Source organism: Bicyclus anynana, chromosome 24, assembly GCF_947172395.1.
Source record: "Bicyclus anynana chromosome 24, ilBicAnyn1.1, whole genome shotgun sequence".
Taxonomy (NCBI): Eukaryota; Metazoa; Arthropoda; class Insecta; order Lepidoptera; family Nymphalidae; genus Bicyclus; species Bicyclus anynana.
The window spans coordinates 2,965,219-2,983,658 of record NC_069106.1 but is presented as its reverse complement, the minus strand read 5'-3'; the positions used below and the strand labels follow the sequence as shown (position 1 = coordinate 2,983,658).

General features: G+C 38.0%; 2 protein-coding genes across 3 annotated transcripts in view; one reads left to right on the top strand and one right to left on the bottom strand.

The window, feature by feature from the left end:
• LOC112046230 (ABC transporter G family member 23) overlaps nucleotides 1-10,225 on the top strand; it is a 58,648-nt gene extending 48,423 nt beyond the window's left edge. For both annotated transcript variants that reach the window (XM_024082805.2, XM_024082804.2), the window contains exons 9-16: nucleotides 1,307-1,428; nucleotides 2,498-2,622; nucleotides 3,804-3,978; nucleotides 4,853-4,956; nucleotides 5,221-5,303; nucleotides 6,202-6,355; nucleotides 7,329-7,527; nucleotides 7,928-10,225. In XM_024082805.2, coding sequence (XP_023938573.1) covers nucleotides 1,307-1,428; nucleotides 2,498-2,622; nucleotides 3,804-3,978; nucleotides 4,853-4,956; nucleotides 5,221-5,303; nucleotides 6,202-6,355; nucleotides 7,329-7,527; nucleotides 7,928-8,142 — 1,177 coding nt within the window. In that variant the 3' untranslated portion in view covers nucleotides 8,143-10,225. The remainder of the gene's footprint in view (nucleotides 1-1,306; nucleotides 1,429-2,497; nucleotides 2,623-3,803; nucleotides 3,979-4,852; nucleotides 4,957-5,220; nucleotides 5,304-6,201; nucleotides 6,356-7,328; nucleotides 7,528-7,927) is intronic.
• Nucleotides 9,799-18,440, bottom strand: part of LOC112046231 (facilitated trehalose transporter Tret1) — a 35,359-nt gene continuing 26,717 nt past the window's right edge. Inside the window, exons 5-7 of the mRNA XM_024082806.2 lie at nucleotides 17,741-18,126; nucleotides 14,556-14,670; nucleotides 9,799-12,212 (exon numbers count right to left, since the gene is read on the bottom strand). Coding sequence (XP_023938574.2) covers nucleotides 11,911-12,212; nucleotides 14,556-14,670; nucleotides 17,741-18,126 — 803 coding nt within the window. The 3' untranslated portion in view covers nucleotides 9,799-11,910. The remainder of the gene's footprint in view (nucleotides 12,213-14,555; nucleotides 14,671-17,740; nucleotides 18,127-18,440) is intronic.

The window sequence follows — 18,440 nt, the reverse complement described above, 5'->3', positions numbered from 1 at the left end:
TATGAAGATTAAAGTCTTCGAACAGTGTGTTGCCAGTGACTTGATCGCTTGCTAGACCTCAAAAGAAGGCTCAAAGTCACTCAGCGGGCGACAGAGAGACCGATACTTGGGAAACTCTATGACATCTTTTCGTCCAAAATTCCTCAGAGCCTGAAAACGAAAGTCTTCGAACAGTGTGTTGCCAGTGACTTGATCGCTAGCTAGACCTCAAAAGAAGGCTCAAAGTCACTCAGCGGGCGACAGAGAGACCAATGCTTGGAAAACTCCATGACATATTTTTGTCCAAAGTTCCTCATTGCCTGAAGACGAAAGTCTTCGAATAGTGTGTTGCCAGTGACTTGATCGCTAGCTAGACCTCAAAAGAAGGCTCAAAGTCACTCAGCGGGTGACAGAGAGACCGATGCTTGGAAAACTCCAAGACATCTTTTCGTCCAAAGTTCCTCAGTGCCTGAAGATTAAAGTCTTCGAATAGTGTGTTTTAAGTAACTTGATCTTTGGTTAGACCTCAAAAGAAGGCTCAATCTCACTCACCGGGCGACAGAGCGAGCAATGCTTGGAGTTTCTCTGCGTGATGTAATCAGAAATTAGGAGATCCGCAGAAGAACCAACATAACATAGCTCAGCTTTTCACTGGCTTTTATGATTTTTTTTTTTTTTAATTTTGAATAAGCAAGTGCTTAGCTGCAATCATGCCTGATGGTAAGCGATGATGCAGCCTATGGTGGAATGCGCTTGCCTAGAAGATGCCTATTCACTCTTGTCTTGAAAATACCCATATTGTAGGTGGTGGGGAAAACTGAAGCTGGGAGAGCATTCCACATCTTTGCAGTGCGTATAAGGAAAGAGGAACTAAACCGCTTAGTACGCGCCCGAGGGAAAAAACAGACTTAAGAAGACTTTTTTTGTAATCAACAAATCAAGCAACTTGTTAGTTATTAAAATAAATACTTCATAATCTAAGTACCCAGTTTTGATCTCTTCTTCTAGTATTTTACTCAGTTGGTTGGTTAGTTCCATTAAAGCTAATATTTATTTTCTATACACAGAATAAAGAATGATCCAGAATAAGTCTTTACAAGCGTGGTGAAGCTGGTGAAACACAAAAAAAATATCAAATGTCTTCTTGACATCCGCATACAAACTTTTTTCATAATTTGTATTTCAAAGTTTAACACTAACAATTAATTACGTTAATTAATATAATAATCAAAAAAATACTCCATCTTATTTCTTAAGTTTTTGAGCGCTCTATCTGCCTATTATTCTTTAATCTGTGTTTCTATAAAATTGTTCTTTCTTGTTTCAGCGGGCTAATATTCTCGATCCTGTTCCCGATAGTGCAAGTGGTAGCGTTCTTTAGCGCCATCGGTCACGACCCACGAGACTTGCACGTGGCTGTCGTCAACCACGAAGCGGCGATGTCACCACGTAATGTCATCATCATCATCATCATCATCATCATAAGCAGCCTACCTTTAATGATTCAGTACTAGCGGACGCCCGCGACTTCGTCCGTGTGGAACTTAGTTTTTCACAAATCCCTCGGAAACCATGGATTTTTCCGGGATAAAAAGTAGCCTATGTGTTAATCCATGCTATAATATATCACAATACCAAATTTCAGCTAATTCGGTTAAGTAGTCGAGGCGTGAAAGAGTAACAAACATTCATATCATTAAAATCATCAATTTTCGCAAATCTCGGGAAACCGTGGATGTTTTCGGGATAAAAAGTAGCCTATGTGTTAAACCAGAAAAAAATCCATTTCCATTCTAAATTGTAGCCAAATCGCTTCAGTAGTAGCGGCGTTAAAGAGTAACAAAAATCCAAACATCCATACAAACTTTCGCGTTTATAATATTAGTAGGGTCTCAAACCTCTCTCTTCATTATCAACATCTTCATCATCATCGTCATCATCATAAGCAGCCTATGTTTAATGATTCAGTAGCTCACACCTCTCTCTTCATTATCAACCCATATTCGGCTCACTGCAGAGAGGGGCTAGGCCAATAGTCCACCACGCTCACCCAATAGCGTATGGCAGACTTCAAACACGCAGAGAATCAAGAAAATTCCCTGGTATGCAAGTTTCCTCACGTTTCCTTCACCGTATGAGACACGGGATATTGAATTTCTTAAAATGCACACAACTGAAAAGTTGGAGGTACATGCTTCAGATTTAAATCTATACCCTCCGGAATCGGTGGCAGTCATATCCACTGGGCTATCACGGCTTACAAGAGGGCAATTTGGAGCTTTGACATAATTTCAGGCTACTCTATTTGTCTAGTCTAAGGCCGGACGATGGTATTTTTAAAACTCGACCTGAACTTATCATCATCATATCAGCCGATGGACGTCCACTGCAGGACATAGGCCTTTTGTCATTCGCTTGATGTCATCAGTCACATGGTGTTGGATCTAACACTGCGTTTTCTAGTGTAGAGTCGCTATACCAGCACCTTAAGACCCTAATTAGTGTCTTAACGTTTCAGTGGGCATCGACATCTGCAGAAATAAGAGCATAACATACGTTGCGCAGCGTGAGGACGAGACGTGCGAGCAGTACATGCTTAGCTGCTGGTTCCTCGAGGAGATGGAGAAGCGGAAACTTTTCACTGTTAGTATACCTTCATTATTAACATCCCATATTCAGCTAATTGAGGAAGAGTCTCCTTAGAATGAGGGGGTTTGGTTAGTCCACAACGCTGGGCCAATCAATGTGGATTTGCAGATTTCACACACGAATAGAATTGAGAAAATTCTCTGGTATGTAGGTTTCCTCACGAAGTTATTCCATCACTGTTTGAGGCACATGATATTCAATTTCTTACATTAGAGGTGGACGCCCTCCGAATCATAGGCTACATCCACTGGGCTATCACAACTTTAATTGTCATTAATGGTGAGTATACACACTTGCACTTACTCAATTTCGGTGTCAGCCGGCAGATGTTTCTTTTCTTTTCTTTTTTCTTTTTTTAATAAATATACTTAAACAATACACATCACTATCTAGCCCCAAAGTAAGCATACAGAGTAGCTTGTGTTATGGGTGCTAAGATTGTTGATATTATAATATTAATATACAATTATATACTACATATAAATACTTATATAATGTATAAATACACACAGACACTGGAAAACACCCTTGCTCATCACACAAATATTTTCCAGTTGTGGGAATCGGACCCACGGCCGTGGATGCAGAAAGCAGGGTCACTACTCACTGCGCCACGCGGCCGTTTGCCAAGACATATTTGCGAACTTCGAGCGAATTTCAAAGGGATATTTCTAATACCTTTTCTCGGGCGTGAAATTCTTGTGACAGACTACATGGCAGAATATATTTCACCTTGTCAATTAATGTTTGCGATATCTCTGGCAACAAAGACTTGTGAGCCAGGCGGAAGATAACTTTCACTGGTTTGAGACTCCGGGTGGCGGTTGTCTGCTAGACCAGCGGTTCCCGAATTTATTTGACTTCGGAACCCTTTTTGTTTCACCAATTTTTGCCGGAACCCTAGCTTAAGAAGAAGAAGTAAAGTAAAGACGGAAAACTCTTATGTCTCTTCCTAAATGGTGCCATGGAATTTTGGAATGCAATATCTTAAAACAAGTTCATTGAAAATGAATAATAAATTACGTCAATTAATATTATCACAATTGAAACGATTTACTTATAGGGCTTTTCACGGAACCTCAGGATTCCGCGGAACACCATTTGGGAACCGCTGTGCTAGACCACGGGTGCAATTGTAATTTTGGCAAGTAGCTAATAACGAAGTTCTTTTCCAGATCATGTACAACACGACGGCAGAAGCAAAGCACGCGGTGGCGAAGCGCAAAGTGTACGGCGCGCTTCGTTTCCCGCAGAACTTCAGCGACGCTCTCGCGCTGCGGGTGACGGAGGGTCATGCGGAGGACGATATTGTTGAGGAGAGCACTATTAGCGCATGGATCGATATGAGTGGTGGGTAGCCAGAGAATTATAGTTGTAATTGTAGACTGATATTTATATAAGGTGACTAGATGACGCTGCGGTTTGACCCGCGTGGTTCCCGTTCCCCTTGAAATACGGGGATAAAATATAGCCCATTTATCTTCCTCGATAAATGGGCTATCTAACACTGAAAAAAAATTTCAAATCGGACCAGTAGTTCCTGAGATTAGCGCGTTTAAACAAACAAACTCTTTAGCTTTATAATATTAGTATAGATGACCGGTGGAGAGAGGGCTAAATAAAGTACAAAAGGGACAAACGATTAGTATGCGCCGAACTTCCAGTCCGCTGTTAAGTTGTAAGATACTAAACTACCCACATAGTATAATAAAACCTCGTAGGAATATGTTTTGTACATTGCGCAACAACCACTTCTTACAGAACGGACTCGAAATTTGGCGCATCCCATACCTTGATGTACAAGCTAACTCGCTGAGTCGCTAACTATGAGCCTTATAAGAAGTCTCAGAGTCATAGATGGAGCGAGCTATGCTTGGAGTTTCTCTGCGTGATCGACTCTGAAATGAGGATATCCGCATAAGAACCAAAGTCATCAACATATTAGTGAGTCGCGAAGTTGAAGTGGCAATGGGCATGGCACATAGTTGGGTCCGAAGTTGCTAGAATGGCGACCCCGCACCGGAAAGTGCAGTGTTAGTCGACCCCCCGCTAGATGGACCGAGGACATCAAGCAGGTTGCAGGGAGCCGCTGGATGCCGACGGCTTGAGACCGTGATGTTTGGAAGTTTATACAAGAGGCCTATGTCCGGCAGTGGACGTCCATCGGCTGATAATGATGATATCTTGATGCAAATTGATCCTCATTGTTTCTATTGCATTTCAGACCATCAGATCACGAACTTCGTAAAGTTACAACTGCACAAGGCTTACGAGGCGTTCGCTCGCCGCACCATGCGGGCGTGTCAGAAGAATGAAGATCTGGTTCAGGTGATCTCATCATTTTCACACTTGATATTCAAATTCTTAAAATGACTTTCACATACTTAACTGAAAACTGAAAACATGCCCCTTACTGGATTCGAACCTACGAATAAAAAGCATCTTATAAAGCCATTAGACCGTCTAAATCCGGCTCCCTCACTACTACCTACGAACTACATCCCTGCCAAATTTCAACTTTGTACATCAAGCGGTTTTTAAGATATCTTGACCTTTCGCATTTATATATTACGATTTCATTACTGATTTCAGATTCCAGTAAGATTCGAAGAGCCTGTCTTCGGGGTAGCTGATGCTGAGATAGTAGCGTATATGGCGCCCGGTGTTATGGTGACGTAAGTTATTGTATTACCTAGTACAATATACTTAGTACTATACATAGACGGCCGAATTAGGACGGCTAAAGCGATATAGCGAGCGTCCGCTTAAGAGTTCGTCAGGCCTAGAAAGTGACATTTACAAACCGATAGACGAAGACTCAACCCTTCTGATAAAACTTCAAAACCTTGGTCATCGAAGGAACGTTGCTAGTCTCTCGGTTTTTACAAAATAGGTATATTTTGGAGAGTGTGCACAGGAGCTATTTGAGCACGTACCACTGTCACCTTTTTACCATCGCACTGCAAGAAACCAGGTGTCCAATTTCCAGCCCTATGTCATTGACATCCCTAGAACTCGATCGAAGCTATTTGCTTCTTTGTTTTAAAATACGCATGGCTAGGGTATGGAACACTCTCCTGAAAGCAGTATTTCATAATTCTTACAACTTGAGCATTTTTAAGATAAGAGTGAATAGGCATCTTCTAGGCAAGCATGTTCCACCTTAAGCCACATCTACACTTACCTTCACGTGAGATTGTGGTCAAACGCGAGCTTTTGACGTGACAACGTCTTATAATTCGATGCAGTCGGCTCCCTCGAAAAAATATGACGTCATGCGTCGTTCTCTCGCTCTAGGGTTGCCAACTTTTTTACAAGAAATAAAGTATATTCTGGTTTATGAAGTATATTAAGCAGTATTTTAGAAAAACGAACATTTTCTTTTGAAAAATGCAACCACTCCATCAGTATTTTCTCATGATATCGTCAAGTTCAACTATTGTCAGTAAACCAACTTTACATACAACCGATTTTTTTCTTTATAACAAAAAAAATTGTGTATAATTTTTTGTCAGGATCACATTCCTTCAGAAGCCGCGATTTCATTAAACCATATCCCTGTAAATGTTGCAGAATAATCTTCTTCCTGGCCGCCATCGTGACGTCAACGCTGATGATCTCTGACCGGCTGGAGGGGGTGTGGGAGCGCAGCGCGGTGGCGGGGGTGCAGCCCAAGGAGATGCTGCAAGTGCACATAGTGCTGCAGTCCATTGTTATATTAGTGCAGGTAATATTACTTCCTTATGTAAATGCTACAGACGTTATGTGTATGTCCTTTTTCTCGGCATAAGCTACAAATCAAATCTCCTCGTCTCCCATTTGCGGCTCACTGTTATCTCAGAATGAGAGGGATTAGTCAACCACGCTGCCCTAATGCGGATTGGAGTTAAGAAAATTCTCAGGTATCCAGGTTTCCTCACAATGTTTTTTTTTACCATTTGAGACACGTGGTTTTTAATTTCTTGAAATGTATATAACTGAAAAGTGGAGGTGCATACCCCAAACCGGATCTGGTCTCCCATTCCTCTCTAATTCAATGGAAATTGATGCTCTCCATTTTTATTTACCCAATAACTGTCTCGATAGTCCAGTTACTGATACGCCTTCGGATCATGATATCCTGGTTTCAAGTTGGGTTGGAAGTCCGTATCTCAGCGAGCCCGGTAAGCCGGTAAAAGGAAAGCTCACCTTAACCCATGTTACATCGATGTTGATCAATCGATTGTCTTTCCATGCTAGCGCTTCGAAAACCGAAAAAATATATGGGAGTGGTATTTGTTATCGATAGGTCATATCATCAACATATCTATCGGTTATATTATTCCCATACTTTCTATGTTATTGTTCTAGGTTGTACTAAGATATAATCGATATTCAACATAGCTAAAGGCCCTCGTCAAAGCTCGTCAATTCGCATTGGAGCAGCGTAGCGCAATTTATGGGAGAGATAGTGGCCATTTCGAATAGGCAGTTTAGTTTTTTTTTATTCAGAATAGCTGCTTGACTACTAATCATGTCTGGTGAGAAGCAATGATAAGGTCAAGTTTGGTGCGCGCTTGCTTAGAAGATGCCTATTCACTCTTGGTTTGGTGTTCAAGTCAAGTGTCAGGAAACACATAAGCCAGAAGGTCATTTCACATCTTCACTGTCCTAGAAACTTCGACGAAACGTGGATTTACAAGGTTATTAATTTATTCCAGACCTTCGAAATGATGATAGTGGCGTACCTCGGCTACAAGCTACCCTACAAGGGCTCCCTGGTGACGATCGCCTGCCTGCTCTTCCTGCAAGGACTCGGCGGAATGTGCTTTGGGTTCCTCCTGTCGGTGCTCTGCTCGAGCTACACTTTGTCCTTCTTCATCGCTACCGGGAGCTTCTATCCCATGATTTTACTATGTGGTAAGTTTACTATACTGTAGGTAATCACTAGTGTATGAGGTACTGGAACAAATTTGTGGTTTACTTAATTAATTACAGTAGTATGTCCCAGATACCATGGGCATAACTGCTACGCTTTAACTATGCAGACGTCTGTATCCACCACTGTCTATTTGTTTACTGAGCCACTACTTCGACTCGTGTACCTACTTCTCTCGGGTACTTAAGGGACCAAGGTATACTTTTGACCGTGAGATCTTTCGCCAGTCATGAAAATAAACTGGGGTCCTTAGGTCGGCTATAGAGCCTTTGAAATTGAGCCTGAGTGGCTCTGGGAAGAAAAAGATCTGACCCGCTTGTGTAAGCCTAAGAAACCTTGGAGTAAGATATGTAAGCTTAAAACTGAATTTCTTATCCACAGGAATCCTCTGGCCAATAGAAGGGATGCCAAACGTTCTGCGTCTAATCTCCTTCGCTCTTCCCTTCACTCTGCCCGCCAAGTCCCTTCGAGATCTGATGGAGAAAGGCATACCCTTCACTAACCCTGACATCTATGGTGGATTCCTCATAACCATTGGTTGGATCATTGGTACCCTGGCGTTATGCTTCTTGAGACTTCGATACAGGAAGATATAAGGCAAATTCAAAACTCAAAAACAAAATATTTTGAAGACATAAGAATTTCTAGAATATCTATATAACAATGAATTTACGCTCAACAAATTTATTGGATATTCTAGAAAATTAACAGTTAATTACTAAGTTCTTCAATTATTCGAAAGCGACTTAAACCTAGTGAGATATTGGTTTTATAGAGGTGAAATCTCATATAAACAGTCAAGTTCAAATTGTTTAATTAATTAATTTTCAGGAAGAATGTTATGGTATGGCACTATAAGTAAATTAATAAAACTTTTTGCAACGAGATTACGCTTCAAAAAAGGTCTTGCCTTATATTCTACTGGTTTTTTTGGAACTCTAGTAAAGAGTTGCTACTAGAACCTTGTGACTGGATACATGGACCCTCATAAATATTAAAAAGGGTGTAATTTTTGAGTATTAAAGTAGCTCATTAGCACCCGACCCGCATTGCCTCGTCGCTAGGTGTCCACTTGTCGTCAACGGGTGGACCACGGATGGACGCCGCGTTGTCAACTCGCAGTTCACGCGAGGCAAGCATGTCAACAGTGAGCTATGTCGGCGCGTGGACACCTCGCTAGCGGGGCGATCCGGTGATGGTCGGAGTTGATGTAGTGAGCGCATGCCCATACAAATCCATATGAATAATACTAACCACTCGAGGCGAGGCGGTGCGGGTCGGTCCCGGGTTGGTTTAGTGAGCTACGACCTTTAAAGTCATTTAATAGGATGTCGATATTTAAAGTTTACAAAAATTAATATTGGATCTTGAAATCTGCATTACATGTATATTTCTATTGTGAGGTATTAGGGCTTCATTTACTTTGATAAATAATTAATTCGACAGTTGAATTTCTTTGATTCGAGGTATATCGGTAGTACTTTTGGAAAAAAAAATGTTTTTTTTAAGAAAAAAATGACACATTGTATTATGATACAATGTTATCAAATGTGGGTATAACATGCTATATTTAGTTATATTGTTTGTTAGTATGCGTTATTTAATATCTTACATTAATTAATTAAAATATATTACGTGTAATATAACTTACGTAAACCATACCAGACTTGTAATTGTAGGCATGTTATATTGTACGATAATTATAACATACAGCTATGTTATATTAATGTCATAATGTTATATTACAATATTACATGTAATAATGTTGTAAAGCATGTATGTTTTGTCACCTGTTTTATTTAACTTAAGACTGCTAGCTTGTATGGAGTTAGTTGCATTATTTACGATTTAGTTCGACTTATAGGTCTGCGGACGCCTTATGGTAGACGTCCACTGATCCGCATCGTACGTATCGAATGAAACACATTTTATCTACCGTAAAATTAAAAATTCGATACCGATTCGTACGGATATGTGGACGCCTACGTTAACCCGGCACTGTATTCGCGGGTACATTTATGTATTTTGCTTAAGTGTCGCCATCTATTTTTAACCCCGACGCACAAAGAGGGGTTGTTATAAGTCTGACATGTCTGTCTGTCAGTCTGTCTGTGGCACCGAACGGATGAAGCGATTTCAATTTTTTTTTTGTATGAAGGGTGACTTATGTGCGAGTATTCTTGGACATGTTTGATGAAAATCGGAATAATAAAGAATTATAATTTCAGGATCCTCGGGGGTTTTTAAAATTTTTCATCCTTATAGCATGCCAGAGAATTTTCATAATTTTCTGCGTGTGTGTCTGCCATTCCGCATTGGGCCCGCGTGGTGGACTATAGTCCTAACTCTTCTCATTCTAAGAGGAGAATCGAACTTAGCAGTGAGCCGAATATGGGTTAATAATGATGATAGATGTTTAAAGCGCATGTTATTTAATGCTTGACGGTGTAATATAGAGCTTATAGCTCTCGGGTAGCTGTATATAGCTTGTATATTAGCTTTATGGTATCACAGCATTAAAATTGTAATAAAAATGTTTATTTTTAAGATATAGGTTACAGGGTTAGGTTACCCCAAACATATGTGATTTATGTAATAAATTTAAATTTACTTGTTTGTATTTTGTTGTAACTCTTTTTATATATTTTTTTGTAAAATAAAGGTGCCTTTTTACATGAACTTTGTTTCTTTTTTAATTTTTGGTTTTATTAATAAAGACGGACATGACATGACCGTGTGTTACGAGTTTAGTTCAGTTCAGTTCATTATTAATTTATTAATATTATTTATTTAATATAATGGAGTAACTTCTCCCTTTTTCCCAACTTTTCCCTTCACTGCTCTGCTCTTATTCATCGTAGTGTAATGAAAAGCATACTATAACCTGCTCTAGAGTATGAAGAATAATTGTACCAAGATTTGTTAAAATCCGTCGAATAGTTTTTGTTTCTATAACGAAAAGACAGACAGACAGACAAAAATTTTACTGATTGCATTTTTAACATCAGTATCGATCACTAATCACCCCCTGATAGTTATTTTGGAAATGTATTTAATCTACAGAATTAACCTGTCTACAGATTTATTATAAGGTACTTATAGATAAAAAGGAGGTAATTGTATAAAGTTGTTACGACATCGATAGTATAAATAAAAGGGTTGATGATTCAAGTCCAGTTCTTTGTTAGGCAGCGTGAACACCGTCACGCTGCTAGTCGCGTTAGTGATTTCGTACCATAATGTTTTGTGTTGTAATTATTGATCATAAATTGCTTAGAGTGGAAGGGGAGGTGAGTGTTAATGCATTCTAAAGGGATCCCTTAAACCCACACCCTGGTCACAAGTCCTGGGATCTGTTCGAGGTGTTTCCTCTACCATAAAATGATGGTGCAATCACTGTCGCTGCTACCCGTCACTTTATACGATATTTTTTATTTTATTTTAAGTCTAAGTATTTTATTATAAGTTATTGTTTATTTTTGTTTTTAATGTACAATAAAGTATATTTCTTCTTCTTCTTCTTCTTCTTCTAATATGAGAAATATAATGGGTTTAACAAGATACCTAAGAAAATTGTTGAATTGCATAGTAATAAAACGTTTCTTTATTGACCCCTACTACCAAAAATTGGATTTTAAATAGGAAAAAGAGACATTTTAAATATTTCGAGACATTTAATAATAAAAATAATTCACAAAATATAACTTACACAATACTTATAAATTGATATATTACAATTAGTCACTAGTACAATAATATTTATAGAAACACAGCTAAGTTCATAGTAACAATTAGTATTTATACTTAACTTAGAAATTTTAATTTACACTTTATACTATTTTAATTTATACTTAACTTTATATTAACTTAGAACTAAAAGGGCTGAAAATTGTAGCTTATGTTAAATATATAAACATAATGAATAACAATATAACTAATTATTATTGATACATAAGTTTTGTATATGGCAACAGAAAAGTAAATGTCATATCATATAATTTTTCCTCATGTTCTGATGGTCTATTCACTAATTTAGTATTTTATTTAAAATTTACTACGTCTTAAACATATTGCGAGTATTTATTTTTAAAAAAATCCTGATCAACCTATAATTGTCTATCAATAATGAGTTTTTGAGACAAACTACCCTCGCAACATATTTTATAACATCCTAATTTTGATCTATAACATTTTTCATACATTAAACAGATGGGTGAAAGTCGTTTTTAATTGTTTAAGATTTTTTCTTGCGTCGTTTATAATATAAACGACGCAAGAAAAAAAACTTGTAAATCTCAAATCGATTCATTAACTTCCATTGATCGATCAATCATTTCTTAGAAAAAAAAATTGTATCGACTCAATTACGCTCTCTCCTTATCATGTTTCTCCTCTGTTTCACCTCCCAAATCTCTCTGTATCTCACTAAATGTCTTCCCCTTAGTCTCCGGCACGAACAACGCTATCAGAGTGCCAATCACAACGCACACGGCACTGAAGAGCCAATACGTGACATGAGGACCTAGCGCTGACGTCATCAGAGCGAAGTACTTGGTGGTGAAGAATATAGCCACCACAGTTGATATGGATGTGATGGATATGCCGAATGCTCGGGACGGTCCGTCGAACACCTCTGCTGTTACTAACCACACTATAGAGCCGATACCTGTTGAAAAATATTATATTAATCATATTTCTAATGATTATTTCTAATTTCCCGGTGAGGATAGAATATGGCCTATTGTTAAAGCTTCCTCGATTATAGGTGATGTTACCATTCATTATTTATGTTAATGTGGAGGGGAGGTTTCATTGACGACATGAGCTCAGTTGTTTGTTAGGCAGCGTGGACACCGTCAACCTGCCAGTCGCGTTAGTGATTTTGTGCAATAATGTTTTGTGTTGTAATTATTGTGTATCATAAATTGTTTAGTGTAGGCATGGACAACATGTCGGGCATTGAAGGTTTTTTATTTATTCTGAAATAGTCCTTTAAACCTACTCCCAAAGTCACAAGTCCTGGGACCTGCGCGAGATGTTTCCTCTGCTACAAAATATTGGTACAATCACTGCTGCTGCGAACTGACACGTCACACTATGACACTCGCAAATAAAGGTTTCTATTCGTAAAATAATTTCCAAAACCGGTTCAGGAGATCCGTATGATATAGACTAGCCTCTCAGAATACAGAAAATTAGCCTATTCCAGCCCAAATAGAGGGGTTTGGGCCACGCTGCCCTTATTGCGGTTCATGCTTTAAAACAGTAATTCCCAAAGTGGTCTATATCGACCCCTAGGGGTCTATGACAAACTGCAAGGGGTCTAGGTCAGCGAAAAAAAATTTGGGGGTCCATTAAATGAAAATGGTTTCCACGATAGTGGATCATAACACATACACTGATAGTACCTATTTTTTACATCATATTATATTATAATATCAAAACTTATACTATACATTATTTTAAAAGTAACTATGAAGTAAAAAATAATAAAATTATTTTTTTAAAATAAAATAACAAAAATACACAATTTTATTAATTATTATTGTTTATAAAATTGTGTAAGTTGTAGGATATAGAAAATCAATATCAAATAAGTAGGGGGTCTACCCAACACGGAAAAACATGGCAAGGGGTCTACGACACAAAAAAGTTTGGGAAACTCTGCTTTAAAGTAATAATTTTCAAATCGATAATGTTGAAATCGGGAAAACCGCTAAGAAGTTGCATAAATAGTACATACACCTATACCTACATATACCTACAGACAGACAATATCGTAATGCTAGCCACAAATGGTTACTTATTCTCACGTTTCTGTAGCACCCATAACTGTAATTGATCGTGTGTTGGTCACTGCATACATGACTTGTATTGTATACCGCGTGGGTACCGTCGTTTGCTATTCGGAAACGTGAGAATAATTGACCGTCAATGGCGACCTTAAAAAATATCGAAAAATATAACCCTTCTTTCAGTCGGGTAAATATTCAGGATAGCCTCATAGGGCCGCATGATATAAATGAATTTGTTAAGACGTTATCCATCAAACCATGGTTAGATATTTTCTTTTCTTTACTCGCTAGATATGTATACGAGTTGAGATAAACTTGTGCATAAAGAAATCCCATAAAATACAATACTTTACTCACGACTGCACTGTTTTATTGCTTAATAATATAACTGGTTTTGTCACATAATAGTTTTATGGTAAAACCACGGTAAAACCATGTGATGTTTTATGTGATAAAACCTCAATTCTAAACGGATTAACATGCGGTTACAGAACCTGGACCTTTATCATCATCATCATATCAGCCGATGAATGTCCCCTGCAAGACATAGGCCTTTTGTATAGACTTCCAAACATCACGATCCTGAGCAGCCTGTATTTATTGCATTGCAGCCTGGCCGTTTATAATTTGGCCAGGAATTTTTGAGGCAATCTAATCGTGACATATTTTTTAACATACTAGTTTTCATACATTAATCATGGGTGAAGGTCGTTTCTACTACGAATTAGACTATTACAGAATAGGTCCCCTGAAATTTCGTTATTAAAACTAACTAAATGAATAGAAATTAAATATCACGCGTCTCCAACTATGATGGAAAAATCGAGAGGTAACCTGCATATCTGAGAGTTTTCTGAATTCTCTACGTGTGTGAAGTCTGCCGATCCGCATTGGGCCAGCGTAGACTATTGGCCTAACCCCTCTCATTCTGAGAGGAGACTCGTGCTCAACAGTGAGCCAAACATGGCCTATTCCTCTACAATAAAACCAATTTTCACTTTCAACCTTCCAATTTTGTGTTTTTTTTTAAATACAACGTGTCTCATAACCCCTATATCGTAATATTTTCTTAACTACATGTTTGAAGTCTATCAATCCGCATTGGGCCAGTGTGGTGGACTATTGGCCTAACCCCTCTCATTCTGATAGGAGACTCGTTCTCAACAGTGAGATGAATATGTGTTGCTAATGATGAAACGACTAGAACAACTCACCAGCGCTATAGCAGTAAATAACGATGATCAGCGAAATGATGGGAAGGAAGTTGAGGAAACCCCTGATCTCAACGTCTTCAGCTTCCGTGAGCTTGAAGAATGTGCCCAATCCGACCTGAAATTTAATATAAAAAACATAATTAGGTATACTTACATACTGTGTGTCGCAAACGGTGAAGGAAAACATCGTGAGGAAACCTGCATACCAGAGAATTTTCTTAATTCTCTGCGTGTGCAAAGAGAAAAAGCTTATAGACAAATCTTATTATAGTGTTAAAGATTATTTACAGGCTAAAAAAGGTTGGTTTTGAATTTCACTATACGATTTTGTACTTAGTTCTAGATAAATTTGTAAAATGGTGATAAACAAAAAAATAAACCCCGGCTGAGCTTGTTGTGGGCTCTTCTCTGACCAAGACGTTTGGAACCCTCTTTTAACTTGAAACTTTAATTTTAAGTATCGACCAATTATTATCACCATTTACTAAAGTAAGCGCGATTGAAATAAATGTATTTTGAGTTGAATTGAAATACAGGGCCGTCCTCTTCCTAATCAAAGAGGCTATAGTGCGTATAGACGGCCTCCGTGGCGCAGTGGTATGCGCGTTGGATTTCCAAGACGGAGGTCCTGGGTTCGATCCCCGGCTGGGTCAATTGAGGTTTTCTTTCGTCCAGATCTGGTTGGAGGTTTCAACCAGAGTTAGTTACCACCCTGCCGGCTACATACTGTCAAGTGATTTAGCGTTCCGGTACTACAAACCATTTAGTTACAAACATTTAGTTGTCGTGTAGAAACCGAAAGATTTTCATCCTACTCCTAACAAGTTAGTAAGTGAGATTGTACCTAGTCAAAGGCTAACTTGAAAAGCATAAAACAAAAAAGTGCGGTCGCTGACTCAAATCTGGCTGCAGTCCAATCGTAGCTTTTGCGACCACGGCCACGATATGTTGTGATCGCCTAGTGTGTGAGGTGCCTAAGAATACAAGGCCACTTTAGACATCCCAAACTAAACTGAGCCTTCTGGCCACTTAACCAATGATCATCGATTCGGATGAATTCTACGACGTCAAAGTCTGTAGATATAATTTTATATTTCTTTTTATTTTATCTATACTAATATTATAAAGAGGAAAACTTTGTTTGTATATTTGTTTGTTTGTTTGTAATCAATAGGCTCAAAAACTACTAGACCGATTTTAAAAATTCTTTCACCATTCGAAAGCTACATTATCCACAAGTAACATAGGTTTAATTTTATTTTGGAAAAAATAAGGTTCCGTAAGATTTTTGGGTTTTTCAGACACAAGGTGTAAAAATTCAACCAGAAAAGTTACTTATTTTGCGTACGCTGCCTAAACTATATAAGATAGAACCATAAAGTGTTGTAATTAATTGTAGATCTTATAAATATCTACAAAAAAGTCCGCGACACATTATATATATATGTCGAGTGAGGCACAACAAACATTTTTTTATTTAAAAATTTTGTTTTTTTTGGACTACATTTAAACGTTTAGTAGAAAGTTTACATCGAGTTTCACGCTGACGAAGTCGCGGGCGTCCGCTAGTTTTATTATAAGTTTAGGTTAGGTTAGTTACTAGTAATTTAAATATTATTTATTATATTTAGTTGTATATGTATAATTGTAAAAGCAAACTTAAGTTGAAATAATTACTTAAAATATAAAAAAAAGTTAATTTTAATTCAACTGAACCATACTTCCACCGATATATTTTTAGCTAAATTTTAACTTATAAATAATTTACGCATGAGCATTTTAGAGTCACGTTAAAATGATGAAATTTTAGTAATGTCCTAATTTTAGTTATTCTAATTTAATTTTTTATAGTCCATTTCAGTTTTAATATGTTCTAAATATGTATTTAATTGTATCTAACAAAAAATTGTGATAAAATAAAATAATAAAGTAGATCACGTTAAGAATATTTTATGAGATTACAAAAATACCAAAATGGAGTGAAACGGTGCATAACTTGGTGTTTAAAACTTCATATAAACTATTTAAACTGTCTTCAAAATGTACAATTACTGAGATATAATATATCAATTACTAAAAATATATTAATTCTTTAATCTTAACTGAGATGTGATAGCCTAGTACATATAATTTATGCATTCGCTTCGAAGGGCGTAGGTTCAAGTCCGGTCCGGCGCATGCGCCCCCAACTTTTCATTTATATACATTTGAAGAAATTAAATATCACGTGTCTCAAACGGTGAAGGAAAACATCGTGAGTAAACCTGCATACCAGAGAATTTTCTTAATTCTTTGCGTGTGTGAAGTCTGCCAATCCGCATTGGGCCAGTGTGGTGGACTTAGGTCTAACCCCCCTCATTCTGAGAAGAGACTCGTGCTCAACAGTGAGCCGAAAACCTATGGGTTGTTAATGATGATGATATTTATTCCATTATCGAAATCATAAGACTCGATATAAAATCAATAGCTCAGTGGTAAAGCGGTCGGACTCATCGCCAAAAGGTTGTGGGTTTGATCCCCGTCCGCCGGACTATTGTCGTACCCACTCCTAACAGTTTTTTCTGACTAATTGAAGAAGAACAGGAAAAATGGTTATAGTAGGATGACCTAGTCAAAGATGGATCATGACTGCCATTAGGAGTCTGGTGATAAATACGAAGGGCAGTTAAGGGAACTCCAAGTTTATATTTATTTCTATAGTTCTATAGCTATACCAATCTAAATTGGTTCAGTAGTCAGCCGTGAAAAGGTTACATACAGACAAATAGAAAGACTAGCATTTAAAATATTATTATGGAATAAAAAGAACAACTCAGTCGGGCAGCGTTGGTGAAACTCTGCGACATTTTTTTGCCCAAAATTCTTCAGTGCCTAAAGACGTAAGTCTTCGAAACTTCGTGTTGCCAGTGATAACTGATTGATTGGTTCCTCATTTCTGATGGTCGAATCAGAACCAAAGTCACTGATTTAGCTCAGCGAGTCACGAAGCTGATGTGGCAATGTGCAGGCCACATAGCTCGAAGAGCCGATGGACGTTGTGGTCCCAAGGACTGAGGATATCAAGCGGGTTGCAGGGAGCCGCTGGATGTTGACGGCTCGAGACCGTTTTGTTTGGAAGTCCATGCAAGAGGCCTATGTCCAGCAGTTTACGTCCATCGGCTGTTATTGAAAGAAAAAACACTTACCATTCCCAAAAACATCCCACTCAAAGAACCGATCAGCACAGGCCGTCTTCCGCATTTCGTCAAAATCAGCGGCGTACAAAAACTTGCAAACAACTGTATCAATCCAATCACAACTGATGCAACTTCTGGTTTCACACTCGTCTTGGTCGACACGAGAATCGTTTGCAAGTAGAACTGAACAGCATTGAAGCCGACGAGCTGGCTGCCTCCGAACAGAAGGAAGCCTAGAGCTAATGATTTCAAGAATGTTTTTGTCTTTAAAAGCTTTTTCTTGTCAATCTTTTCGACATTGTTCGCTGAGTCTTGGTATTCTTGCAATTCTTGTTTGGCTTCCACTTCGGATGCTCGGTATTGTAATAGCACTTCCAACGCTTCTTCTGTGCGACCTGCAATAGGGTAGTTGACTCATGTCAAATTTAATTTAAACGATATTAATTTCGTGTAGTTTAAGGAATAAGGGCCCGAAATATATCGATATCAATTTACATTTAAGAAGAAATTAAAAAGATATTTGCTTAGCAAACAGGAGGAATTACAGGATTATGTGGCGGAGTTTTCACTTCTTTAGTGAATGAAATTTCCTAGTAATCTTCATAGATTTCGTTATTTAGGTACATACTACAGTAGTTTTGTAAACTAGTTAATGCAAAAAAAATATTTTCTTTTTTCTTTTTGTTTTTATTTTTATTTTATTTCCTCA